The sequence below is a fragment of the Aethalodelphis obliquidens genome, unplaced genomic scaffold, assembly GCF_003676395.1.
Source record: "Aethalodelphis obliquidens isolate GAN/ISIS:26980383/991018 unplaced genomic scaffold, ASM367639v1 scaffold47, whole genome shotgun sequence".
NCBI classification, from domain to species: Eukaryota; Metazoa; Chordata; class Mammalia; order Artiodactyla; family Delphinidae; genus Aethalodelphis; species Aethalodelphis obliquidens.
The window spans coordinates 3,897,600-3,909,522 of NW_020837991.1; the positions used below are offsets into that span (position 1 = coordinate 3,897,600).

Here is an 11,923-nt window from a genome sequence, read left to right on the forward strand (position 1 = left end):
CCAGGTCACTTTAATGGCTCTTCAGCTTACCAATAGCGAGCGCTTCGTCATAGGCAGGAGGAGTAGTACCTGGCCCTCCTCTCCAACTTCGGCGTTCGGTCTGTCTTTACAAAGTACCTTCTGCTGGGTTAGGGGGCTGCTCACAGACTTGGATGAGATGGTAATTTCCTGGGGAGGGCACTAGGTAATCTCCTGGCCTGGCATCTAAGTATGCAGAACCTGGCTCCTGACTCCGAGGGGCGCCCCTCGACCTTGACCTCCCTGGAGGCGAGACTGCGTGGACTGGGAGTCCCCAGTGCCCCGGGAGGGAGTCGGTGCCCAGAAACATCCGTCTGCGGAATTAAAGCGCGAACGTGACCCCCTTTCCTGCCCGGGGCCGCAGCGGGCACTCCGGGCTTGGGGGCCAGCGGGGAGGGAGGTGGTCTCAGCACCGCCGCTCTCTCCACCGTCCTCCCACCCCCTGCGTGTGTTCGCGTTCCAGGGCGGCCCGGGACAGCGGAGGGGGAGCGCCGGGTGGGGCGCCCCGGCGGGGCGAGGGGGCTCGTTCGCGTTTATTATAACTTCCCTCCCTTTTAAAGGAAAGCTATGCCCGGAATCCGGGAGGTGGCGGGCGAAGCCGGCGGGGAGGACGTGACCCGCGCCCGCCGCAGGCCGAGCTCGCGTGTCCCCCGAGACAAGGCGGCGCGGGTGGCGCGGCGCCCCCCCTCCCAGCGCTCCAGCGTTGGGCTCCCAGCGCCTCGCCCGCCCCCGCCCACACCTCGTGGGCGGGGCTCCTCCCCCCCCCCCCCCTCAGCTCTCCGGCCGCGGCCCCCACCTCCTGCTCGGGTGGCTGGGCCGGGCTGGGCTGGGCTGGGCTGGGCTGGGCGGCGGGTGGAGCGGCTCCCGGCCTTTTTTGGGCGTCTCCTCGCTCCGCGCGGACCTGCGGGAGGGCGCTCGGCGGGCGGCGGCGGCGGCGGCGGCGGCGGCTCTGCGGGTCCCGAGGCGGTCCCGGTTCGGCGCGCTCGGCCACCATGACGGGAAGGTAACTGCCCCCGGGCGGAGGGCGCCGCTGGCCAGGGAGGGGGGCTGCGCGACAGGACCCCCCGGACGCCCGGAGCCCTTCTCGCACGCCGGCCTCGCGCGTCCCCTCCACCTCGGCCGCTCCCGGGCGGCAGCGCCGGTCAGGTCAGCGGCCCCTGCCCCGCGCGTCCCGCCCTCCCGCCGGCCCCTGGCAGCGACAGGTGAAGGGCCCGTTCCGTCCCCCGAACCGCCTGCCCCGCACGACGGGGCCGTGAGCCCCGCCCCCTCCGGAGAACCGGGGCTCAGGGCTCAGAGGGGCGGGGACTTGCTCAAGGTCACAACCAACTAAAGGGCAAGGCGTCAAAACCCAGGCTGTCGGCTCCTACCAGCTTCCCTGTGTGATCCTGTGAGGCTTCACCTCTGGAGCCTTCTGTAAGCCAGGAATGGTAAAAATGGTAAAAGGTCTGTCTGGGGGCCTGGCCAGAACTGCCCGCAAACATAGGCTGCGCGGGGATAGGCTGGGGGCAGGAAACTCCTCCAGGCCTGGCCCAGGTTCTGCTCTCATACCCCTTGTGGCCATTGCACAGATGGGGTGACTGAGGCCACAGAGCCCGAGTGACTCACCAGGCCAGTCACATGTCCACCAGTTCCCGGCCAGTGTTGGCCTCTGCGGCCCTTTCTGGAACGTGGCTGGGTACAAGTGCGTGACTCACGGCTGGGTGGGAGGGGCTGGTCTCTGAGGTCCGGGCGCCCCCTTCCAGCCAATCCCTGGGAGGAGGATGCTCTTCTTCACCACCCCTTGACTTCGGCAGAAGGGTGGAGGGCACCCTGTGGCTTTGCTGGGGAAAGGGGCTTGGAGAGGCAGTGCCCAGGAGTGGGGAGCGGCCACTCGGGACAGGGTGGGGGACCCAAACCTAGGTGATGTGCAGGGCGGTCACCCAGCCTGCAGGGGCACATTGATCGCTATTAAGGCTGTGGCCCCGAGTCTTAGGGCAGCCCCAGGAACCAGCACGGATCCTGTCACCTGGGGAGTCCTGTGCTTCATATGCGATTTGCTGCCCACTTCCCAGACCCCCTGTCCCGACCCAAGTCTGTGGACAAAGCCAGCTTCCAGCGCTCACCCCTCCTAGTGCTCTCGTGTCCTCCGGTCCCTCGCAGGGCGCACCTGCGGCTGCCTCGCTCCACACCCTCAGAGCTTCCGGGGAAAAGAAGGGAGAGAGAAGGACAGGGACGGAATCAGGAGCAGCGACAGATGGGTGGTGGGGTGGGGGTGGGATGCGTGGCAGGTGGTTCTCCAGGCGCAGAAGAGATCGTAGGGCAGAGCCGCAGGGTGCCAGCTTCTGTAGCAGCTTCTGCCCAGATTCCCCAGGTGGGCGTTGAGGCAGAAACCCTGACGCACCTCTGTTCCCTCAGCAGGAGTCCTCTCAACCCTGAGTCCCGGGGGTCTTCCAGGGAGAGGGGGCCGTCGGGTCAGCCAGACGCAGCCCGGCAGGAGAAGCTGGGAAGGCAGGCGGGGGGGTGGGGGTGGGGGAGCAGAGGCCAGCCTGCCCCAGCTGCTGCCTGGCTCCAGCGGGCTCCCTAAGCCTGAAAGATGCTGGTCGTCAAGTGACACAGGGACCAGAGTGAGCCTTGGAAAACACTGAGTCGGGTTTTTCCTTGTGAAAGTAAAACTGCTCATCTTAGAGAGTTTGGAAAAACCCAGAAACAAAAAAGGTAACAGAAACATTAGAAGAAAGAAAGGAAACACCAGCAGTTCCACTCCTCAGAAATGCCCTCAGGAACATTTTGGTGGCTTTCTTCTTTTCTTGTGGTGTATTCTCGTGCTCATTTGTTTTTCACAAGCTGTGAGTGGTCTGTGAGCACAGTGTTCCACCCTCCTTTGAAGATTGCCTACCACATGTGGCGTCCATGCCAGGGCTGGCTAGCCTCCCCTCCCCACACAGGCCAGGCTGGCAGAGCAATGGACATTCAATCTTTGGGGTGGGCGAGGTTTTTCCTGTCCCAGAAGCTGTGAAGTTTCATTTTCACACCACTGTGCCCTCCACACGTCCACTGCCCCCACGAGATGCCAGGGCAGTTCTCACACCTGGATGCTGGTTCTCCGCACATCATCCCTTGCTGCCCAGACCAGGCTGACCTTTGGAAACGACCCTGTCCTTGTACACCTCATGCACCTTCTGGGGCTGTCCCTGCCAACGGCGTAAAGTGCCAGCCCTCCGTGGGACTGGAGCAGATGAGACCAGAGGGAGGGCAGTGGGGAGCCACTGAAGTGACCTGGGGTGACATGCATGACCAGGCATGTCACCCCATGCCTGGGGCTGCTGAGGAAGAGAAGGGGAAGGAGACCGGCCAGGAGGCAAGAAACGGGAGAGCCTCTGCTTGGCAGCTATGGGGCTGGAGAAGAATAGACGGACTTAGGGGACCTGGGGGGTGGAGTCTGGACCCAGGACGGATCCAGGAAGAGGATGCCCAGTTTGTGGTGGCAGGTGTGGGAGTGGACACAGAGCTAGTTTGGGCCATGAAGCATTCGAAGAGCTGTGGTGAGTCTAGGGGCAAACCCTGAGACTGGACATGAGGGCCTGCAGCCCGGGAGAGGGCTGAGCTAGGGCGGAAGAGTGAATGAGGCCTGGAACGTGGGCGTGGTTGCCTAGGGAGCAGCTGTGCTGTGGGAAGAGGCTCAGCCCCAGCTGCAGCCCTGGGGACTCCGGACCTTAAAAACACCGCATCTTTGTTCCAGCTGAAGGGGCCTTTGGCGTCACCGATTTTCAAGCCCGACTGGGTTATGTCCCCTACCCAGGGACCTGGCCTGGCAGCAGCTGTCTTCCAGAGGGAGCCTGGGACCTGGTGCTCGCAGCAGTGTGACTCAGTGGCTTGGCCTACCCACCAAGTCCCACCCACCGCATGACCGGCATCCGCAGAGGCTGCCAGATGGCAGCTGGGTCCCACGCTCAGTGCGGTGCAGAGTGGGGCTGCTAGAGCCCTCTCCTCACACCTACCAGCCTCCCCCGACCCCGATGTGCTCCCAGCTGCTCCCCACCCTCCTCAGGAATACGGCCAGTGACCCCCTCAGCAGAGGAACCTGCCGAGGTGCAGCTAGGGTGGCAGCCAGAGCCCTCAGGACAGCACATGGGGCTGTGATGGAGTCAAGGGTTTAAGCACAGTGGGAAGCAGGTGACACGGGATGTGCAGCTGAGGCCTGAGCCCCAGGCTGGGCCCCGCCCATGGCCCCTCACCGCCTCCCTTTTCCTCTGCTTCTAGTGTAGACTCCCCTCTCTGGCTGGCCTGACCTGTAGTGTGTGCCCAGTTCCGTGCTATAACAACACCTCTACCTGGGCTCACTTCAAGCTACCCACGTGATGTGAAGCAGTTCACGGAATTCCTGAAAACTGAGCAGTCAGCAGTGTGATCTGGCCCAGGGTGGCCCCGGCACACCGCTGTGGAGAGGCACCAGGCGTTCCCTGCACAGCGGCTGGCCCGCCTCTCCGGCGACACTGCTGCTCCCCGCTCCCACCTACCACACGCAGATTCTCACTTAAACCCTCCTGGGGGCTTCATTTCTAGGTGAGGAGCGGGGCAGAGGGAGGTCCCTGAACTGTGCTCCTTGCTCTGTTTATTCCGATCTTCTGAATTTCTGATGATGTCTATTTACTCGAATTTCCCATGAGGCAAGAAGGTTGGAATACACCACTCATCATCTCAGGCAAAGGATCTGGGCGAGTCGTCTTCGGTCCCCCAATGAGGTTGACTCTGGCGGAGAGGCTGTTTGTGGTGGTGTCGCTGGCTCCCCTGGGGGTGGCACTAACCACCCAGCCGGAGAGGCAGCGCCATCTCATGCCTTGCTGGCGGCTGCCCTGGCCCTTGTCTCTGCCCTAGTAGGTGACATAGTTGCATTCATCGCTACGTGTGTGCTGCTTAAACATTTGAGATAGGAATCCCATGCCATGAAATTCACTGTTTCAGAGTGTACAGGTCAGTGGCTTTTAGTACATTCACCACGTTATGCAACCATCACTACTAATTCTAGAACAGTTTCATCACTCCCAAAAGAAACCCATTTGCAGTCAATTCCCCCCCACCCCCACCCCAGCCCTTGGCAATTCCTAGTCTGCTTTCCGTCTCTACAGATTTGCCTGTTCTGGACGTTTCACATAGATGGAACCGTACATTAAGTCACTTTTTTTTTTTTTTTTGGCCTGGCTTCTTTCATTTAGCATCATGTTTTCAAGGTTCATTTATGTTGTCATATGAATCAGTACTTTGTTCCATTTTTTAGCCAAATATTCCCTTATATGGATATACCACGTTTTGTCTATATGTTCACCTGTGGTGGACATTTGAATTGTTTCCAGTTTTGGCTCTTATGAATAATGCTGCTGTGAACATCCCTATATATATTTTCTACTTTCTGGAGCAAACACCTAGGAGTGGAATTGCTGAGTCACATAGTAACTCTGTGTTAAATTTTTTGAGGAATTGCCAAGCTGTTTTCCAAGTAATAGCACAATTTTTACATTCCCACCAGGAACGTGTGAGGGTTCCAGTTCTCCACGTCCTAATTAATACATCATTATCTGCATTAGTAGGTGTAAAGTGGTATCACATTATAGTTTTGACTTTTATTTCCCTAGTGACTTGTGATGTTGGACACTTTTTCAGGTGCTTATTGGCCACTTGTATATCTTCTTTGGAGAAATGTCTACTCAAATTCTGTACCCATTTTAAAATTGGATTCTTTTTATTGTTGGGTTGTAAGAGTTCTTTTTGTATTCTGGATATTAGACACTCGTCAGATATGTGATTTGCAAATACTTTCTGCTGTGGATTGCCTTTTAACTTGCCTGATAGTGTCCTTCAATGCACAAAAGTTTAAATTTTGATGAAGTCCTATTTACCTATTTATTTTTGATGGCTTGAGTTTTTGGTTTCATATCTAGGAAACTGTTACCTAATCAATGGAGATTTATACCTATGTTTTTTTCTAGGAGTTCTTTAGTGTTAACTCTAATATTTCAGTTTTCAATCCATTATGAGTCAGTTTTTATTTATTTTTTATGAGTCAGTTTGTATATATGACCTGAAGTAGAGGTTTAAAATCATTCTTTTTCATGTGGCTATTAAGTGGGTCTAGCATCATTTGTTGACAAGACTATTCTTTCCTCAATGAATTGTCTTGGCAGGCTTGTCAAAAATCAATTGACCCTGGATGTATGGGATTATTTCTGAATTCTCAATCCGATTCCACTGATGTATGTGCTTATCCTTATGCCAGTACCATACTGTTTTGATTACTGTAACTCTGTAGTAAGTTATGAAATTGGGAAATGTGAGTCCTCTGACTTTGTTCTTTTTCAAGTTGTTTTGGACAACTATTCTGAGTCCCTTGCATTTATTTCCATATGAATTTTAGGATTAGTTTGCCCATTTCTGTAAAAAAGGCTGTTGGAATTTTGATACGGATTGTGTTGAATCCATAGGTCATTTGGGGGGGAAGGTATTGCTATCTTAACAATGTTAGGTTTTCTAATCCATGAACATGGGATGCCTTTCCATTTATTTAGGTCTTCTTTTATTTCTTTCAACAATGTTGCATAGTTATCAGTGTATAAGGCTTACACTTCTTTGGTTAAATTTATTTCTAAGTATTTTTTCTTATTTATTTATTTATTTTTGTCTGCATTGGGCCTTCGTTGCTGCGCACGGGCTTTCTCTAGTTGCAGCAAGCGGGGGCTACTCTTCGTTGCAGTGCATGGGCTTCTCATTGTGGTGGCTTCTCTTGTTGCAGAGCACGGGCTCTAGGCGCACAGGCTTCAGTAGTTGTGGTTTGCGGGCTCTAGAGCACAGGCTCAGTAGTTGTGGTGCATGGGTTTAGTTGTTCCACGCATGTGGGATCTTCCTGGCCCAGGGCTGGAACCTGTGTCCCCTGCATTGGCAGGCAGATTCTTAACCACTGTGCCACCAGGGAAGCCCCGTATTTTTTCTTTTTGATGCTATTAAAAATGGAATTGTTTTATTAATTTTATATTCAGATTGCTCATTGCTAGTGACTTTTTGTATATTGTTTTTTATCCTGCAACCTTGCTGAATTAATTTACTAGCTGTAATAGGTGTGTGTGTGTGTGTGTGTGTGTGTGTGTGTGTCAGGGGGGAGTTCTTTAGGGTTTTCTATATATAAGAAAATGTGATGCACAATTAGAGATAGTTTTACTCCTTCTTTCCAATCTGGATGCCTTTCATTTTCTTTTCCTGCCTAGTTGTCTTTGCTAGAACCTCCAGTGCAATGTTGAAAATAAACGAGAAGGCTGGATATCTTGTCTTGTTCTTGACCTTAGAGGGAAACCTTTCAGTCTTTTACAATTAAGTTGATGTTAGCTGTGGTTTTTTTGCAGTTTGAAGAAATTCCCTTCTATTCCTAGATCCTTGAGTTTTGTTTTGTTTTGTTTTGTTTTAATCATGAAAGGTGTTGGATTTTGTCAAGTGTGTTTTCTGCATTCACTGAGATGATCATGTGGTGTTTTCCCTTTATTCTACTGATATGATGTATTGTATCAATTTTTTAATGTTAAAACAACCTTATCTTCCTGAGATAAATCCTATTTGGTCATGTTGTATAATACTTGTTATAGGCTTCTAGATTCAGTTTTGTTGAGGACATCTGTATTCATAAGGGATATTGCTCTGTAGTTTTCTTGTGATGTCATTGTCTGGTGTTGGTATTAGGGCAATACTGGCCTTACTGAGTTAGGGTGTTCCCTCTTGGTTGATTTTTGGGAAGATTTTTGTGAAGGACTGGTGTTAATTCTACTTAAACATTTGATAAAATTCGCTAATAAAACCATCTGGTCCTGGGGTCCTCTTTGTGGGAATTTCTTTTTCTTTTTCTTTTTTTTAAAATTACTAACCTATCCCCTGTACTTGTTACTGGTCTATTTGGATTTTCTGTTTCTTCTTGAGTCAGCTTGGGTAATTTATATCTTTCTAGGAATTTGTCCATTTCAACTAGGTTATTTAATTTGTTGGCATATGATTGTGCATAGTATTTCCTTAAAATCCTTTAAATTTCTCTAAGTTCAGTCCCTTGTTTCATTCTGAATTTTAGTCATTTGAATGTTCTCTTTTTTTCTTGGTCAGACTAGATAAAGATTTGTTAAGTTTTGATGATCTTACCAATGAACCAACTTTTGGTTTCATAGATTTCCTCTATTTTTTTCTAGTTTCTATCTGATTTATTTCTGCTCTAATCCTTATTATTTCCTCCTTTTGCTTACTTTGAGTTTAGTTTACTAATCTGTTTGTAGTTCCTTAAAATGGGAGGTTAACTTATTGATTTGAGATTTTTTTACTGTAGATATTTACGGTTATAAATTGAGCACCACTTGAGCTTCATCCAATAAATTTTGGTCTGTTGTGTTTTCATTTCATTCATTCCAAAGTATTTCCTAAATTCCCTTGTGTTTTCTTCTTTGGTTCATTGGTTCTTTAGGAGTATGTTGTTTAATTTCCACATACTTGTGAATTTACTAACTTTCCTTTTATGATTGATTTTAATTTTATTCTGCTGTGGCCTGAGAATATGCTTCTTATGATCTCAATCATTTTAAATTTGAGGCTTTTTTTTTTGCGGTACGCGGGCCTCTCACTGTTGTGGCCTCTCCCGTTGCGGAGCACAGGCTCCAGATGCGCAGGTTCAGCAGCCACGGCTCATGGGCCCAGCCGTTCCGCGGCATGTGGGATCTTCCCGGACCGGGGCACGAACCCGTGTCCCCTGCATGAGCAGGCGGACTCTCAACCACTGCACCACCAGGGAAGCCCTGAGGCTTGTTTTATGTCCTAATATATGGTCTGTCCTGGAGAATGTTCCATGTGTCCTTAAGAAGAATGTATATTCTGCTATTGTTGGGTGGAGTGTTCTATAGATGTCTTTTAGGCCTAGTTGGCTTATAGTGTTGTTTATGTCTTCTGTATCCTTGCTTAGCTTCTATATAATGGTCTATCCATTATTGACAGTGGAGTATTGAAGTCTCTAGCTATTATTTTTAAATTATCTATTTTTCTCTCAATTCTGTCAATTTTTGCTTCAGGTATTTTGGGGCTTTGTTGCTAGGTGCATATGTTTATACTTGTTATTTCTTCTTTATGAATTAACTCTTTTATCATCATAAAATCTCCTTCTTTGCTCTTGTAACAATTTTTGCCTTGAAGTCTATTTTGTCTGATAGTATAGCCACTCCAGTTCTCTTTGGTTTGCTGTTTGAATGGTATATCTTTTCCATTCTTTTATTTTCAGCTTTTTGTGTTTTTGAATCTAAAGTGAACCTCTTGTAGAAAGCATATAGTTGGATCACATTTAAAATATCCATTTAAAAAAGTTCAAAAAACTTTTAATTGGAAAGTTTAATCCATTTATATGTAATGTAGTTACTGATAACTGGGGTTTACATCTGCCACTTTCCTATTTTTTTCTATTTGCCTTACATCTTTTTTGTTTCTTAATTCCTACACCATTGCCTTCTTTTGTGTTAAATTATTTCATTATGCAGTCATCTTTAAACCAGATGGGAAAAAAAGGTTTACAAACAAAAATTACATTTATACTGTCTTTTATATTTATCTTATGGTTACCTTTACTGCTCTTAATTTCCTTTTTGTTTTTAAATAATTTAACAGGTTCTTCTCTCTTTTCCCTATTTATTTTTTCCTGCATTCGGTCTTCATTGCTCCGTGCGGGCTTTCTCTAGTTGCGGTGAGCAGGGGCTACTCTTCGTTGCAGTGCTCAGGCTTCTCATTGCAGTGGCTTCTCTTGTTGTGGAGCACGGGCTCTAGGCATGCAGGCTTCAGTAGTTGTGGCCCACGGGCTCAGTAGTTGTGGCTCACAGGCTCTAGAGCACAGGCTCAGTTGTTGTGGAGGACAGGGTTAGTTGCTCCAAGGCATGTGGGATCTTCCCGGATGAGGGATTGAATTTGTGTCCCCACCATGCTGGCAGGCGGATTCCTAACTGCCACTGCACCACCAGGGAAGTCCCTGCTCTTAATTTCTTCATGTGGATTTGAATTATTGTCTAGTGTCCTTTCATTTCATCCTGAAGGACTCTCTTTAGTATTTCTTTTCAACTCTAGGATTTGTTTTTGGTCCCATTTTATAATTTCTCTCTCTTTATTGAGATTGGTGAGAGATTTTCATACTTTTCTTTAGTTTTTTAGATCTGGCTTCCTTTAGTTCTTTGAACGTATTTGTATCAGATGATTTGAGGTCTGTCTAGTAAGTCTAACATCTGGGCTTCCTCAGGGACAGTTTCTACTCTTTTTTTTTATGTGTCTAGGTCATTTTTTTTGTTTTCTTTGCGTGTATCATAATTTTTGCTGAGAACAGGACTTTTCAAATAAAATAACGTGGCAGCTCTGGAAACCAGATTCTCCCTACTCCCCAGGGTTTGTTGTTGCTGCTTATTGTTTGTTTAGTGAGTTTTCTGAACAGATTCTGTAAAGTCTGTATCTCTGTCATTTGTGGCCACTGAAGTCTCTGCCTGGTTAGTTTAGTAGTCAGCTAACGATTGGACAGAGATTTTCTTGAATGTCTGAAACCAGTAAGTCTCCCAGCCTTTACTGAAAGCTCTGAGTGTATGTTGGGGCACAGTTTCAACATCCAACCAGGCATTTTACAACTCCGCCTTAGTCTTCACTTCCTGATTGTACAGAGCCCAAAAGGTCCATCAGAAGTGAGAGCTTAGGACCTTCTAAGGACTTTCCTGAGCATGCACGTAGCCCTGGGCATTCGCATGGCCTTCTAGATTCCCAGGAATAGGTCCGTTCTTTTTGAAGCCCCTAAGGACATCTCATTCCTTGGTTTTTCCTTTTAAGCTTTTTGATTAGTCAGTTGCCCAACCGTCCCCTTTGCCTGTGACAACGGCAGCTATGATAGTAATACATAGGTAACTGTGATAGTAACACATTTGAAAAAGGAGAGGCTCTGAGCACTGGGTAAGTGTGAGTGAGGTCACATAAAAACCAGCCTTTCAAGTGGGACCTTCCAGGGAAGACCAGGTCTTTCTCCTTTGGGAATGAAGCTTTGAAAGAGTTTCCGCCCTGTTCTGCTCCCTCATTCCTGGGAATGCAGCCAGTTACTTTTCCAGGCAGCTATGGAGTTAGGAAGTGGGGATTAAGGACTAGGATAAATGAAAACACCAAAGAGGTGTTCTTACCAAGATTCAGCTTTTATAACCCCCTCCCAGTTGGTTATTTTTTTAATTTACCTATTGTTATCGAGGTACAATTGACATACAACATTATGTTAGTTTTAGCTGTACAACATAATGATTTGATATTTGTATATATTGAGAAATGATCATCACAATAAGTCTAGTTAACATCTAGTTAACTAGACACCATAGTTATAAAAAATTGTTTTCCTTGTGATGAGGACTTTTTAGATCTATTCTCTTAGCAACTTGCAAATATGAAATACAATATTATTAACTATAGTCACCAGGCTGTACGTTACATCCCCGTGATGTATTTGTCTTATAAAAAGAAGTTTGTATCCTTTGACCCCCTTCACCCATTTCACCCATCCGCCACACCCCCACCTCTGGCAACCATCAATCTGTTCTCTGTATCTGACCTGGGCTTTTTGTTTTGTTTTGTTTTTAAAATTCCAAGTATAAATGTGACCACACAGTATGTGTCTTTCTCTGTCTGACTTATTTCACTTAGCGTAATAGCCTCAAGTTTCATCCATATTTTCTCAAATGGCAAGATTTCATTCTTTTTTATGGCTGCATAGTATTCCACTGCATTTATATACCACAGCTTCTTTATCCATTCATCCATTGATGGACACTTAGGTTGTTTCCATATTTTGGCTATTGTAAATAATGCTGCAATGAACATAGAGGTGTGTATATCTTTTCAAATTAGTGTTTTTGTTTTC

At 48.2% G+C, this 11,923-nt stretch overlaps 1 protein-coding gene across 3 annotated transcripts in view; it reads left to right on the forward strand.

Annotated features, from left to right (window-relative positions):
* The first annotated feature begins 853 nt into the window (after positions 1-853).
* Positions 854-11,923, forward strand: part of LIMS2 (LIM zinc finger domain containing 2) — a 35,452-nt gene continuing 24,382 nt past the window's right edge. Inside the window, exon 1 of one of the 3 annotated variants that reach the window (XM_027082529.1) lies at positions 854-1,021. In XM_027082529.1, coding sequence (XP_026938330.1) covers positions 1,011-1,021 — 11 coding nt within the window. In that variant the 5' untranslated portion in view covers positions 854-1,010. Of the gene's footprint in view, positions 1,022-1,049; positions 1,165-11,923 lie in introns of those variants that run through there. The other 2 variants (XM_027082532.1, XM_027082534.1) reach the window with 2 other exon arrangements.